The sequence below is a fragment of the Pavona decussata genome, unplaced genomic scaffold, assembly GCF_977016875.1.
Source record: "Pavona decussata unplaced genomic scaffold, jaPavDecu1.1 SCAFFOLD_348, whole genome shotgun sequence".
Lineage (NCBI taxonomy): Eukaryota > Metazoa > Cnidaria > Anthozoa > Scleractinia > Agariciidae > Pavona > Pavona decussata.
In genome coordinates, this window is record NW_028145732.1 from 302,501 (window position 1) to 317,458 (window position 14,958).

At 38.4% G+C, this 14,958-nt stretch overlaps 2 protein-coding genes across 7 annotated transcripts in view; one reads left to right on the forward strand and one right to left on the reverse strand.

Annotated features, from left to right (window-relative positions):
• LOC146453147 (serine/threonine-protein kinase Nek2-like) overlaps positions 1-9,923 on the reverse strand; it is a 21,114-nt gene extending 11,191 nt beyond the window's left edge. Inside the window, exon 1 of the mRNA XM_085096979.1 lies at positions 8,913-9,923. The gene's annotated coding sequence lies outside the window, so the exon portion shown is untranslated. The remainder of the gene's footprint in view (positions 1-8,912) is intronic.
• LOC146453148 (neuroglobin-like) lies at positions 1,393-14,477 on the forward strand. 6 transcript variants are annotated; one of them, XM_085096983.1, is made up of 5 exons: positions 8,172-8,367; positions 8,476-8,587; positions 10,981-11,187; positions 11,849-12,074; positions 14,314-14,477. In XM_085096983.1, the coding sequence occupies exons 3-5, from the start codon at positions 11,012-11,014 to the stop codon at positions 14,452-14,454; spliced, it is 543 nt and encodes a 180-aa protein (XP_084953109.1). In that variant the 5' UTR covers positions 8,172-8,367; positions 8,476-8,587; positions 10,981-11,011; the 3' UTR covers positions 14,455-14,477. The 6 variants fall into 6 exon arrangements, with proteins under 6 accessions (XP_084953112.1, XP_084953111.1, XP_084953114.1 ...); XM_085096986.1 differs by lacking the exons at positions 8,172-8,367; positions 8,476-8,587 and adding an exon at positions 1,393-1,493; XM_085096985.1 differs by lacking the exons at positions 8,172-8,367; positions 8,476-8,587 and adding an exon at positions 3,387-3,492.
• The last annotated feature ends 481 nt before the right edge of the window (positions 14,478-14,958 follow it).

The window sequence follows — 14,958 nt, forward strand, 5'->3', positions numbered from 1 at the left end:
GTCAGTCACTGAGTCAGTCAGTCAGTCATTCAGTCAGTCAGTTAGTCAGTTAGCCTGTCTATCTTTCAATCCTTAGTCAGTCGTTCAATCTGGCAATCAATCATTTAGACCACCCATGGTCGGATATACTGGCCCTCCCGCCTGCGCTTCCAGTCCCACCGAGTAATTAACAAATAGTCCACACAGCTTATGCTACTGTTGCTTCCCTCATACTGATTATTAACATACGGGAGCATCCAAAAGAACATTTAAGCAAAATACTTCAAATGTTGGCTCCTGTCTTCCCAGATCGTTTTATGCCCTTTTAAAGACATATTTGTGTAAGCTAACACAGATTGACCTGCTCGAATGCTTTAAAATTTAAGTTGCTCGTCGCCATTTTTCCGCCGCATTTTTCACGGCATATTTGCTGCTTCGAAAACGAAAGGAATTAGTTTTCTGGTGTTACGAAATTTTAAGCTGACATGTTGACGAAGAAAACTGAAGAATTTCTTTACGACGGCTAAATTCGAATCTGAATTTAATTTTCAATGTCAGCCGTCGTCTTATCTCTTTCAAGCTCCCTTAGTTACCATGCTGTTTTTTAATTAGTTGTTATTTGTAAAGTAGAAGATAACCCCATTAATTCCATATATAATGAAAAAAAAAAAAAAAAAACCTTCAATTTTTACCGTCAACTTCCATCCCCGAGTTGAAAGCTTTTCTTGATAAAATCCGTCATTTTATAGCTTGTGCAAACATGACACGGAATCCAGTGTTTGTAAGGCAAAGTTGACACAATTTTGTGTCAAACAGTTTCCGTAAATCGTAACCCTGAAAAATTGAAATTTTCTTATCATGATTTTAACAAAACGTGAAAGATGTAGTCACTTTTAGTCGAGCGGGCTTCGACAGGGTTTTTCAGACAAATGAATGGAAAAATTTGATCACACCGTTCAGTTGCATCACTGTTTGGGATGTTTAATACGTTCAGTTTTCAGATTTTATGGAATTTATTTAATTTGACAGGATTTTTGAGCCTAGCAGAGTGTGTCTTGTCATTAGAGGCTCCGCTCACAGGGTGACACTACTGTAATTGAGGGTCATGTTTGAAAAATGACACTGTTTTAATCTATTACTGCTTTCAATCAGTTTTCTTTATCACTCGTATGGTGGTGATTGAGACTGTCAATACTACAGTTAAATACAATTTTTGTCTTTGTTGGACAAAAGTAAATTATCAATATCAAAGGAAGTTGCCACAATGATTAAAAAAAGAAAAACCCTTTTGTTTTACAAATATTATGGCGGCTGTCCTACAAAAAAGGGAAAATATTTTACTTACTTGTCATCATAATACCCTGTAATATCTTTTATAATTACTGAGAGCTATATGCAATTCCTTAAATTAGTGTCATTCGGTAGGAACACTTTCTAATCAAATTTCACGCCGCCTTTGCAAGTCGCGCTTTATGCTCAGTGTGTACAAACCTGGCTTCCCCAATCATACACTGGTGAGTTATCACAACTGTAAGCTATTTTAGATTTTTCACAGTTTTGTCAGACAGTTTTGAGTCGTTTACTATTTTGCGACAAATCGGTTGAAACCTGCACTTTCAAGTGCAAAAAAATTGATCTCACATGTTATTTTTTATACCTCTGGCTTCCGTCCGCCTTCATAATTTTTTTTTATCTTCAGAGTAGGTTATTTCAGTTCGGAGTTTGCAAACACGGCAGATTTGTTTGTTATAGCAGCAAGCAAACTCGAATAATTTGGTAAATTAGCAGCCCAGTTCACTTGATTTGATTTGACCATACGCGCGGAATTACAAAAGGAACGTCTCCATTTTACTTTAGACTGCAGTGTTGGTGAGTTGGTGATCACTGATGAGAAACAGTATTTCAGTTGACTCGAATAGAGGAACAACGGTTTACGAAAACGTGAAGGATCTAATTTTTAGCTTCCAAATAAATGCAATTTTGTCAGTGTCTTTCCGACGCTTAAGAATATTGTGACACAAGCCTTTTCGACATCTGCTCCACAATGTCAATGCACTGTCAACTTGACTCTGCCGGCCGAGTATCTAAACAAAACAACAACGATTTACGACGACTTGGCTTCTTACCCGGGTCTCATTCGTCCATAGTTTTTTCCTTAATTGAAACCTTTCCAAACTGAAACTCAGTCGAGTAATTACACGAATCTGACGAAAATAAATTAAATAGGCCTCAGTTTAACAAACATTTGACACAACCTAGTGAGTACATATTGTGTTATCTGCCGTCTGTCGAAGCATATGACGGCAAACAAGGCCGTTATTAGCCATGATCATGAGATACGTAAGAAAAGATTTCGTCCATTGCCAGCTTTAGTGGTTATTTCAGTGTGTCTGCCGGTCTGTTTGAAGAAAATTGTTCATTTAATTTCTAGACCTGAGCTTCTCATCAAATTTATGTATTATATTTAGATTTGATCTAATTGTGGTGTAGCCGATAAAAATATGTTGGAGCAATCCAATTAATTAACCACTGGTACCCCTATTTGACGGCTGTCACAGCAAACTTCATGTGATTCATATCTGTTTTTCTCGACTGAAAGCTGATTGGTAGAAAAAAAAAAAAAACAGGAGGCATTTAATCTCGTACCCAGATCTTCCCGAACTCTGGCGGTTAAGAGGGCCAGGCGGCTCTGGGGACGAGGATGGAGAACATCTAGGTAACATCAATGTAAAATCTGTTTTCATGTGTGACACATAGCACAACTACGCACGCTCAACATTTGTAGCAAAAAAAAAAAAAAAAACTCTTTGCTCACGAATTGCCCGAGATGGATTTTCAAGATCAATGTGTCACCATCAATGTTTTAAAGTTTCTGGGAAGAAGAAGAACAAAGCTAAAACGGTGTCAGAGGTGCGCTCGCTGTATTGCACATACAAGTTCGTTGTACGCGTCAGATTGCCAAGCAAATATTTTCACAAAACTTTGAGCAGAAACAACACTTTAGAAATTTTTTTGTTTTCAGTTTACGAACTTGTCGCAGTTTAATGAAACATCAAATTTAATCGATATAAGAAACCACTTTCACAGAAGGACAGAAGTGTCAAGACAGAATTTTTGTAAGGCTTGCGCCTACGCGCGCACAAAGCAAAGATTTGAAAAGTCGCTCAAAAATGGTTGACGCGACCTGCATCGGGCCATTTTCATTGATCAATAGATTGCAGAACGTGATCAATTTTACCAGATGTTTTCTCCCAAGACAAAACGTCTAGCATTTATCTTAATTTTTCTCTCCGGCGAGGGCAAAATTACTCACTCCTGACTGGTCGAACGGCGAGAATACTCGGTCCTGATTGGCTGAGCACGCTATTTCCACATTTTAATAGTTGATTTCTTCATTTTATGCTCAACAAGAGCAAGTTCTTTCGGGTTCTTTGTTTGACTTTTAAAGCCGTGTTGTGTGTGCTAAAAATACATGAAAATCAAGTGCTACAGCTATAAAGGAAATTCCTGAAGGTAAATTTTTGTGTCTTACAAGAAACAACAAAAGATTATTTGTGTCAAAAGCTAAAAACATGGATCGGATTTGTCTGGTTGAATAACTGAAAGCATGCATGGCGACCTAGAGCGTTCACCTCGTTACGGCTTCTTCCCACGAACGATAACCAAACACGACAGTACCCTTTCGATGGAGGAAAGAGCAGGTCCAATTCAATTATTCTACAAGTTCTTTCTTTGGACCCACCGTTTGTTATTTTTATCGATCTGTGTTCATGTGATATTCAAGCGGTAGAAAGCTTCACAGCGCAGGTGAATCAATTGATGTATGACATTTGGTTTAATCGTTTTTAGTTAACTGCATGTATATAACAATTGAAACTTTTCCCGTTTTGTCTGTTTTGTGCGCTAAGAAACAGGTAATTTGTTGAAGTGTTTTTACTCCGGGGCTGGTTGTTTTACGAAGTGCCTCGATGGTTGTGAAAACATGAAGAAACGTTTTCGCACTGTTTTTAATTAATTTACTGAATTTAATTGTTTATAACATGTTTATGGCCATGAATAGAAGGAGGGCAAACGGAGGAGCAACGCAATTAATCCTGTTTCATACGAGATGTAAAAGAATTGGATTGCACCAGAACTCCTTGTAGTGATTACTGTGTTTTTGACTGTGTTCTTGCCTGATGGATTAAGACATGGATCTGGGAAGGCCCTTCATGGACCGTTTATAACTTACAGTAGCATTGTTAGCTTCTAGGTACCAATTTTCTAATTGCTTTACAAAAATCTAAATTTTTAATGAGGATAAATTAGTTATTTGCCGGTTTGTTATGCATTCGTTGTTTCTCACACTTAAGTTCTAGAACTTTCAGGAATTTAAATTTGATATATATTTTAAACTAAGCTACAGGTTAAAAGTTTAAGAAAAACCACAATAGTTTTGATTTTTGAAAACATGTTTCCACAGCTCTTCTGTCATCTTCAGTTTAAATTTAAGCAAGTGTGGATGACGGCGATTTCAGCTTTGAATTCTCGTAAATCTTACAGTAAAATATCGAACATTCGGTGAAAACTAGAAGAAATGTTCAAAATATACGATTGTGTAAGGAAAGAACTTCAAGATGAGGAGTTTATTTAAGCTGAAAATGAATGTCACTGTGCATGGTCGCTCTTGAAAGTTACGTGAACTTGCCCGATGTGGCAGCCTGAGATGGCCGAGAAGTCGAGTCGCTAATCGTGCCTTGTGAAGTTTTGCTGTTTAGGAATCATAGCACAGGCAGCGGATCCAGACTGTGAAGTTGTTGCTGGTAATAGTAATCGTAGCAGTAGATTATTATTATACAAATTTGACAGCCAAAACACTGCAACCGGCCGTACAAAGTTTGATTTGAAACATTTATAGTCCGTAGCATATAGTTTTTTGTTCGTTTTCGTGTATTTTTTTGAATAAAGAATGTCTTTTAGGGAATTTTATTGTGGTACTCAGATGCAAAAATTACCTTGAAAAATGTTTACTGCGTATTTCTTGCTTTTTGTGTCGTCTTCAGTTGAGCTCCCTCGACGAGGTCGTCTGGCGAGGCAGGCAAAGCGCTGTGGTTCTTCTTTCTTTTGCTTTATTTCCCTCGGGTTCAGTTGGGAGGAGATAGGCAAACCCCGATCAAAATTTTGGGAACTTTTTAACCATTTCCTTAACTGTTGTAATTCAAATTACTTTACGAGTCTTGCAAAAGCTTTGAAATGTTTTCAAATTGTGCCGGGAGACACAGAAAGCATGACGTCACAACCGTGTTTACATACTCTCATCTAAACACACCTATCGACCAATGAGAACGCGCCTACTATCTCAAATATTTTATAAAATAAAGTACAAAGTTGAATTTATAACAAGTATATACAAATGCTAATGTAATAACTTAGAAATAAAATAAGTCCTTTTGTCCTTAATGTCGGCAAGATGTTTGGCGTGAAAGACCCTATCCCAAGCGGGCTCCGTTCGGAGAATAGAATGAATAGAATGGAAGAATGGAATAGAATAGAATAGACTGTTTATTCACAAATACACCGCAGTCATTAGACTGAATTGCGTATTTTACAGAGAAATATATAAATAGGTAAATGTTAAAACTAATTACAATCATGTGTACATGATATAAAAATATAAGTATCTAATGGTGTGTTCGTGTTTTGTATACAAATTTTTGTGCGCGGGCTGTAATGTCTGACGTCGGCGAAACCGCCTGGCATTTTTCGCACACCTACGTGAGCACTTAGCCACTGATACGGCCACTGGTTCACGTATTCAAACACTTACAAGATTCCAAACAATGCCATAATTCGTGTTCGCCTAATTGTTTTAATATTCTAGATCATGCTTCCACCAATTTTGAGCTCAAGATAAAAGAAGCTATTCATATCCAGTGGGAATAACCTACTTTAAAACCAACAATTGCACTATGTAAATTGAAAACTCTCTTTCTAGTCACACATTGTCACGTATTCTTTAATTATTCTGTCACAGTTTTTTTTCTCATTAATATGTACTTATTATAAATTCAACTTTGTACTTAAACTGAGGATGACAGAAGAGTTGTCGAAGTCAAAACTTCTGTCGTTTTCTTAAACTTTTAAACTTTGCTACTCTCGAGCTTCTTCATTGCGTTAATTTCTTTAGTTTCTTGGCATGACTTGCGAACTAATGCATATGCGCATGCCTAAGACACTTTGCATTTCCGTTCCAAGTTCAGCATATAATCTTACGTTTTAAAATCGATTTTCATTTACTGAGCCAAGAAAGAAATAGTTAGCGTGCTACCGTATATCATATCATCTCCTAAAAAGCGTGACGATCTGGGCACTAGATTCATGACGATGCCGTTTGAGCCTGATAACTAAGGGTGGTCCGACACCAGTTTTTTCAAATCGATACGATGTGAGTACGATATTTACGATTTATTCACCGAAGTGGAGGTGAATAGTGATGGATATTTACCGAGCAGCGAAGCGGCGAGGTCTGAATATCCATCACTTTCACCGACACTGAGGTGAATAATTGTTTTAGTATCAGTACCAGGCAAGCTGAACAACTAGCGGGCCAAAAAAATTCCGTTATCTTTGACAGTATACCGACAAATGGTGGGAAATTTTAAAATCTCGCGCCCCGCGCGGTAAGCGATTTCTTGTTGAAGAAAGTTCCGTCTCGCTTTCTTGCGAACAATTAAAACTTTTCGAGACACTTATTTAGTTGCTAAGGTGTCATTTCTTCAATTGTTGTGTGAAATTTGTCTAGTCCTTGGCAGTTTTCGTAAACAAGGCATTGTGGTTTCATTTTTCGCCTTAGAATACGAGGTTGGAAAGATTAAATAAGTTACCATTTAATGCCGTCAATCTAAACTTTGTTGCCAGTTTTGTATTTTTGGTAACAGCTGCCTCGTTTATCTAAATAAAGTCCTCTTTAGTGACCGTGGCGAAACGGTACTTGGCTAATCACCTCCGAGCTAGCCAATCAGCGCGCGCAAAAAGTACTATTCACTTGTGTGGTATATACTAATTACCGATATTTGTCATTGTTTTCCATATCGATATCAACACCGATATTATCACTTTATCGCCAACACTTTTGTGTGATGTTTAACATCACACAAAAGTATTGGAGATAACGTGATAATATCGGTGTTGATATCGATATGGAAAACAATATCACCTACACTCTAAAACCCCCTTTTATGGTCCATAAACATCAAGCAAAAGCATACTACCCTAGCAACAGTGTTTCAACTTTAATTTTGTGATACTTCCTTCGAGCTCAGTGCAACAGCACATATACAAACGGAAGAAAATATTGGTTTTCCGCACTAAAACAGCCTTCAAATATTCAAGTGAGCGGTCAAATGAAAAGGGAAATGAAAGGGATCCAAATAGCCGATATTTTGCGCAAGTACGCTCTGCTTTTTTGTAAGCACCTTTTTTATATAAGAACGTCGAGGCTGAGATAAACCAAAATTTTAAGAACGTATTAAGAACATTCCTCAGGCTGAGAGTCGATTAAGAGCGTTTTTATTTTGCTAATCTGTATATAAAATAAGGGTAACAAATGTAAATTAACCATGTTTTGTATAACATTAACAATGGTGACCCACATCTCCGTTTGTCATAATCAGCAGTTCTTGATACCATATCTCAGCAGGCAATGCACTTTGTTAGGTTTCCTGATCACGTCCTCATTGATTCACTGAAATACATGTACTGTATACCATGTAATTTAAGAACGTTTTCAGGCTCAAATCGCCAAAAAATATAAGAACGTTTTGCCTCAGCTCCAAAATTAGACGTTCTTATAAAAAAAAACAGAGTGTATCAATGTTTTTCAAGGCTCAAACCTCAGTATCGATAGAAATGGAATGAAATTGTTATTTAGGGCCTTGAGGACTACTGTCCTACTAGTTTCCCGGTCTTGCCAGCCGTGTGAAGGAAATTTGGTTGGCTGAGGTAAAAAAAAACATCTTTGACCTCGGCGGGAATTAAACCTACGATCACGACCTCTGGATTAGATCACCAGCGCTCTGGGAGCTGGTCGTGGAAATTGAGGTATTTAATTCGCCGCAATGGGGATTTTTTCTTTCAAGTACTACAAACTGTGTGAGCCCCGTAGCACCCTTGTAATGTGATAGAAATGGAATGTAGTAGTAATAATAATAATAATAATAATAATAATAATAATGATGATGATGATGATGATGATGATGATGATAATAATAATTTCATTCCATTTCTATCGCATCATATGGGTGCTACGCGGCTCACACAGTTTCTTAATTAGTATCGATCAAATATCAAGCATATCATTTGGCACCGATATTGGCCGTCTCTTATTTTGAACTGTTTATGCCGCCGACGGTTTCAAACTTTAGCTCATTTCTTTACAACTTTAAACCGTTTTTCCCAACACTTTAGTTTCTTGTTACAAAATTTTGTATTTTCAAGTCAACTGATCTTATAATTTAGGACGTAATCTCGCTCAAGCTGCATCAGATGGCGAATTGGTACGCTTCGTCCGTCTGAACTGCACCGGTTAACTGAAGTAGAAACTCTAAACTCCATGAACCGGACTTTTCAGGTACAAATAATCATTATTTTTATCAATTTACTGAAACCTAAGACTACATACAATGATAGTTGTCAGTTCATTAGCACGCAGTGCGGGCTGCGGCGCCGCAAGTTGAAACGTGTGGCCAGAGAGATTCACCCTGAAGTTATTTCATTTCTTCCTTCGTTCGTTTTTCACTGTTTAGCATTTCTTGAACTCTCTACCGGATCTGTGCCGTTTCTTAGTTTCCTACTGGTGAGCTCACTAAAATACGCGCATAAGATTATCATCCTTTACTTAACTTAGAATTAAAGCCTGTGCTTTAAGTTTGCATTAAAATATAAGAAAATCGAACCTTTTAAACGCGGCTTATTGCTGCAAACAAAAGAGCTGTCCACTTAGTCGTTCAGCTGTTCGTCTGGTTTCGCCAGTTCGTTCACTCGGTTTTTCTTTCGTTGGTTTTCACCGGTGGGCACTCCATGGACCGTTTGATCGTTAACTCGGTCATTCGGCCACTCGTTCGCTCGTTCTTTCGCTTGCTCGTTCGTTTGTGTTTCTGGTTTGTTCAGTTCCTCTTCCTTTTGTCCAGCCGAGTCTCCTTGCTATTCAAAGGCATAAACATGTTATAAACAGTTAAACTAAATTAACTAAAAGCTGTATTTAAACATTACGAGGAAGTTTCTTTTTTCAATACTTATGGCTGTAATGCTATAGAGAAAGACTTCTTCTTTCTCCTCTTATCTTATTCCTAAAAGTAAAGTTGTAAGTTCCGGCACGTAGGGCCAGCTGCAGTGCCGCAGTTTGAAACGTGTGCGCAGCTTCTCCGTCGACATTACGTTTACATTTCTTTCTTCTTGCGTTTTTCATTGTTTAGCCTTTCTTGAACTCTCTACCGGGTCTGTTCACTGTGCCCCTGACGAGAATGACAGACCTTCTGAGCAGACGAATCTTTTCTTTTTTGCTTTTGTCAATCTATGCTATTTTCCTTTTCGATGAGCTCACTAAAATACGTGCATAAGATTATAATTATTTACTTAGCATTAAAGCAATAAGAATGACTAAAGCCACCTCGTTTCTCATTCATTAAAAAAAGGATATGCTCTTTTAAGCTTTCATTAAAATATAAAAAAATCGATCCTTTTAAACGCGTCTTATGGCTGCAAACAAAACAGCTTTCCACTCGGCGCTCGTTCAGCTGTTCATCTGGTTTTCGCGCTAGTTCGTTCACTCGGTTTTTCGTTCGTTCGTTTTCACCGAGGAGCACTCGATGGACCGTTTGATCGTTAATTTGTTCATTCGCCTATATCCGTTTGCTCATCCGGTTGTTCGTTCGCTCGTTCTTTCGCTTGCGTGTTAGTTTGCGTTTCTGGTTTGTTCAGTTGCTCTTCCGTTTGCCCAGTTCTCTTTGCTATTCATGGGCATAAACATGTTTTCAATAATAAACTGAATTAATTAAAAGCTGTTTTAAAACATTACGAAGAAGTTTCTTCATGTTTTAATACTTATGGCTGCAATGCTTTACAGAAAGGCTTCTCCTTTCTCCTCTAATCTTATTCCTAAAAATCGATGGTGTTAAGAAAATTTTGCCCTCTGTGTTATAAACACGTAATCGCACGAGGCCGAGTAAATTTAAGGATTAATTTTCATTTTTGAATATACGTGTGAAGATTAATTTTCATTTTGAATATACGTGTCAAAATTAATCCTTAATTCTACTCGGCCTCAAACGATTACACATAATAATTGTGAAGAACATCTGCAGTTTTCTTGTATAAAATGTTAATTCTCCAACATTCATAACACTTTGTTTTCGGAAGGCTTAAAAAGTTACGATTAAATGCGATGTAAGGCCAGCGCTAGAATTTTCTGAAAGGCAAAGGCGGCCAAAAAATCGGCTGGATGAAATCCTGTTTACTACGATTAGACTTACTGTCGCACTGAGGAGATCATTCGAAAAGAACAGACCGTGTTTATTGACAGAAATAGCTTTTTCAAAGGAAATACAGGTAAGCAGAGAGAAAATGTTACTCTATAAGTGTTTGAGAAAATTTTTTTGTTAGTTGCTCTGACGTTTAGTCTTCAGCGGTAGTGGTTACCATAATCACTATATTTTGATATTACCTGAACTACATGCAGACTGATTCCTAAACGTTCATGAAGAGGCCTTGAATGAATTGAATTAGTGACATGGAGCAAAATTTATTTTTGGAGGTTGTCAGCTTTTCTCTGAATTTTATTCATGGTGGGGGAAGGGGGAGAGGATATACATTTCTCTTTGTGTTTATTGAGGACAGGCGGATGTTAATTATGATTCTCGTTGTCACGTTACTTTCTAGCTATCCCGCCCCCTACCTGATTTCCTGCTTATTAATAAACGGTCCTTTAAGCAAATTACTTCATGTCTTTCATTTTCTTCTTTTCAGGACACGAATGTGATCTCCGGGACCTTTGGCGATGGGATGCTCTGCTTCGTTTCATCATCTTACTTCCTTGAAAAATGCGCTTCCCTCTACGCAAGATTTTAGAACCGTCCCCATTCCTTTCTCACGCAAGACTAAGGACACCTTACGAGAGTCCTGGGAACTTGTTGAACCAGTTAAAATAGAGGCGGGAAAAGCAATGTTTATGAAGTAAGTCAAACCCATATAACCTTGTTAGGGGGGGGGGGGGGGTTAGTTTCTAAAAAAACTGTGGTGCTGTGCAGGTGTGTGTGTGTGTATGGTGTGGGGCGGGGGGGTGCATGGGAGGGGAGGGGAAACGAATGTTTACTTTTATCCAGAGTTGATAAGGTAATTTGATCACTGTAAAGATATCAGTCGAGAGCTGGCGCCTCGAGCGTTAGCCCTTCGTCAGAGTAAATAGCCCTATCAGTCGAACCATCAGAAATATTTTGGAGGCGTTGTGTTACATGAATCAAAGCTACTGAGCAAAATATTCCTGTGGTACTCTTCGTTATGATGGTTCTAACATCTGTATCCTTATGTTTGAAATTAAAGGTAGTTAAATATACCTTTCCTCTGGTCCTTTTCGTTTGCTGTACAAGGTGGTCCTGTATAGGTCTGTGTGTACAGCGGGTAGCTACGTCCCTGGATGGGGTTATATAACTAAATGACGATCGACTATTAGAGTGTTGGTGTTTTTGTTGTAATAGAGGGCTCCATAAAGAATTTTCTGCACAATTAGATGTCGAGGGAGATTGCAAACTTTGACTTTGGAAAAGTAGACGGCCAAAATTACAAAAAAAAAAACAACTAAGTAGCTAAGTAGTAACGACCATTTCTTTACTTTTAGACTCTTCCAGACACATCCCAATATCCAAGACACCTTCCCGTCATTCAAAGGTGTCACCCTTGATGAAATGATGAACTCGCGTTCGCTGTATCTTCACGCCAAACGAGTCATGGCCGCTGTAGAACAAACTATCTGCTCTTTAGATGACGCCGAAGTCTTAATTGAGACTCTTACGAAACTGGGTCGAAGACACCAGCCATGGTCCATCAATGAGGAGCATTTTAAGGTAAATAAGTTTATTGTGGTTTGCATTCGGTCTGCATCGGAGCTTGTAACGACAAACTATGTCGGGGACGATCATTATTTGACAAGCGTGGTCTGGGATAATGTTTCTCCGGGTTTCAGTTCTGGGCCAATCCTCGCATCATTTGCCAGTCCGAGAATCAGATCACCTTTCTGAGTATTGTTTGTTGATTTTGATCTGTTTCTGATTCTGTCAGAAAACTCAATGTTAGCCTCCTGTCAACACGACTTAGTGGCTGGCATCTTTATCTATTGAATTGTATTGTGCATCTTTACTCAGTGATATGAAGGGTTCATCAGATTTGATTACGAGTACCAGATTGAGTACGAGTACGACGTTTCAGATCTGGTTTTCTTGGTTTGGGTAACCGATGGTCACACCAATCCTGTTTTTGAGGTCTCCTTGTGTGCTGGTAAACAACGGGAAATGGGCAACAGTTCTGGGGATGTGACTGATTTGAAATATAAAAGTCGTATTCGTACTCAATCTCGTACTCGTACTCTGATCTGAAGGTCCCTAATTTATTATGTCTTGGCGGGACCCGGTTTTATTAAAGATTTAAATATTGATAGAAATAACCTATCTTTTACTACTTTTTGCTAAACCATTCTCAGCGATTAAAACTGTTCAATTCAATGTTGTGCTAAATGCATTCCATTTATTACTTACTCACACCAAAGATAACTGGTCGCTAGCATTGGGGAACTATTTACCACACATTACAGTGAACAATCTCGGAGTTTCTAGAAATTTTATCCGACTTTTATTTCAAGGGAGGCGGCAACTCAATTTCGAGGGAGAAGGCAACTCAATTTTTAGGAGGCGGCGTGGTCCAACGATTTAGCGCACTGGACTTGAAATCCGGAGTCCCCGGGTTCAAGCCCCGTCCTTGGCCACGCTTGTATATAGCTAGCCTGCCAGTTGGGATTTTTTGAAACCTGTTATGTTTAATTTTATTATTTGTTTCCGTTATTTCTGAGTGGAATGCCTGTAAACCAGCTTTGGGTAGCTAATTGGATTGCCATTATAAAATAAAAAAAAGAAAAGAAAAGAGAATCACCTAAATTAGCCATTCCTCTGGGGAAGGGGAGCGGGATAGTCCTCGGAATTTTTGTTGGGGGTGTTCGGCTCGGTTCTTCTATTTCAGACCAAAATATGTAATTTTTCGGTACCCATTATCAGACCTGGGGCCCGTTTCTCGAAAGACCGGTAACTTATCGGGCCCGATAAGTGTCTTTGGTAATAAACTGTTTCTAAACAGAAGTCAATTTTTGTTAGCTTTGAATACTAGATTTTTAAATCTTACAATTTTATGAAAACATTGGCCAAGTATCATGTCTGTAATCACTGTGTAATCGGCGAAAATAACATTTAAAAATATACTTATCGGGCCCGGTTAGTTACCGGGAGTTTCGAGAAACGGGCTTCTGGACCGTCTATAATCCATACCCGTTTCTATAAAATCCATACATATTTTCAGACTTTCAGACCAAAATCTTTTGGCTGCACATACCTTTTAATATAGCTTACATATCGAAAGATCCTCGCAGTTGTAACGCAACTTAAGCAGTTGCGAAAAGAAAGCCTGAAAAAAATTCAGGCTTGAAAGGGATGCCAGCGCAGTGCTCTATATATAGCTCACATAGGAAAGTACCCTCGGGGCCATTCCCCTGTACCGTCAAATCTGTAAACTGTCAAACTGAAGCTGAGAAACATAAGAAAACAGAGGAGAGGTAATTAATTTTGTGTACAGATAGCTAAACTGATCGATGATGACTTTGATGCAATAACTCTAAAACTTAAACACCATAAGATAAAAAGTATCTAATTGATACATGCCGTTTCCTGTTACCCTTTTCTACACTTTTCGTACTACAACAATCTACACTTTTCATTTCTTTCCCTTCTTTTTATTTCCCTTTTGCTCTTTTTATAAATATTGTAAAAAATATGGCAGTGTATAACGTAATAATACAGGTTTAAGACTTCCCCGCCTCGACTAGCGTGGCTCAGATTTGCGGGTCAGTATAATATGTATATTATTTTCTGTAAATAAATAAATAAATAAATTGTTGTTGTTGTTGTTGTGGTTTCTTCAGTGTCCATTTGTTTACACGTCACTGCAGATTAAACAACTCATTGGTTGTCAAAAGTAAATCAAACTGTAACATGTGCATGGTTGAGATGAACTTTTTTTGTTCTTTGTTTGTTTGTTTATCAGGTTGTAGGTGAAGCCCTTCTGTGGACCTTGCAGGATATGCTTCAATCCAACTGCACAAGCCAAGTCATAGAGGCCTGGAAAGAGCTGTTTAATTTCATAACGAAATTGATGTTAAAGGGCGCCTGTTTAAATGATTTTTAATGTTAAATGTGATTTTTCCATTCTGCCTTGCCTTGCAAAATGCAATTATAGAACATTCTTAACAGTAATCACCAGTTACTTGGGCTGCTATTGTGGTGACCTCAGCTGGGCTTTGACTATGGGCCATCTGATTCGTCGATCATTCATCGATACCTCTTGTTGGCCAGGGTCCACAACACCGGTGTCTTTTGTAAGCAGGCCCATTTGCGTGGATGAAGGTCTCTCTCTCTACCGGTGTCCACGCGCGGGAGTCCACAACGCACGCTTAAGCTGGCCGTCTGACGGCTCGGGATGTCGTCTGCAGACCACGGTAGAGGTCAAGATTTGACAAATGCTCTCCTGACATTTTTGGAACTGATCTCTCAGCATCATCGTAAAGCAACTATTAGTTCAGAGACTATTGCAGTTACATAGGAAAAATGGACGTGAATCTAATAGTATAAAATGTAATAGCAGTACAAATGTAGTCTTTCCAACCTAGTTTCAATCTTATAATTTCAGTGT

What these genes read in the sequence shown, in the direction of transcription:
- LOC146453148 (XM_085096986.1), top strand. Translation starts at nt 11,012, where the DNA reads ATGGGATGCTCTGCTTCGTTTCATCATCTTACTTCCTTGAAAAATGCG. An exon ending in GGAAAAGCAATGTTTATGAA is followed by an intron (nt 11,188 to 11,848) that starts GTAAGTCAAACC and finishes CTTTACTTTTAG; the next exon opens with ACTCTTCCAGACACATCCCA. An exon ending in TCAATGAGGAGCATTTTAAG is followed by an intron (nt 12,075 to 14,313) that starts GTAAATAAGTTT and finishes TTTGTTTATCAG; the next exon opens with GTTGTAGGTGAAGCCCTTCT.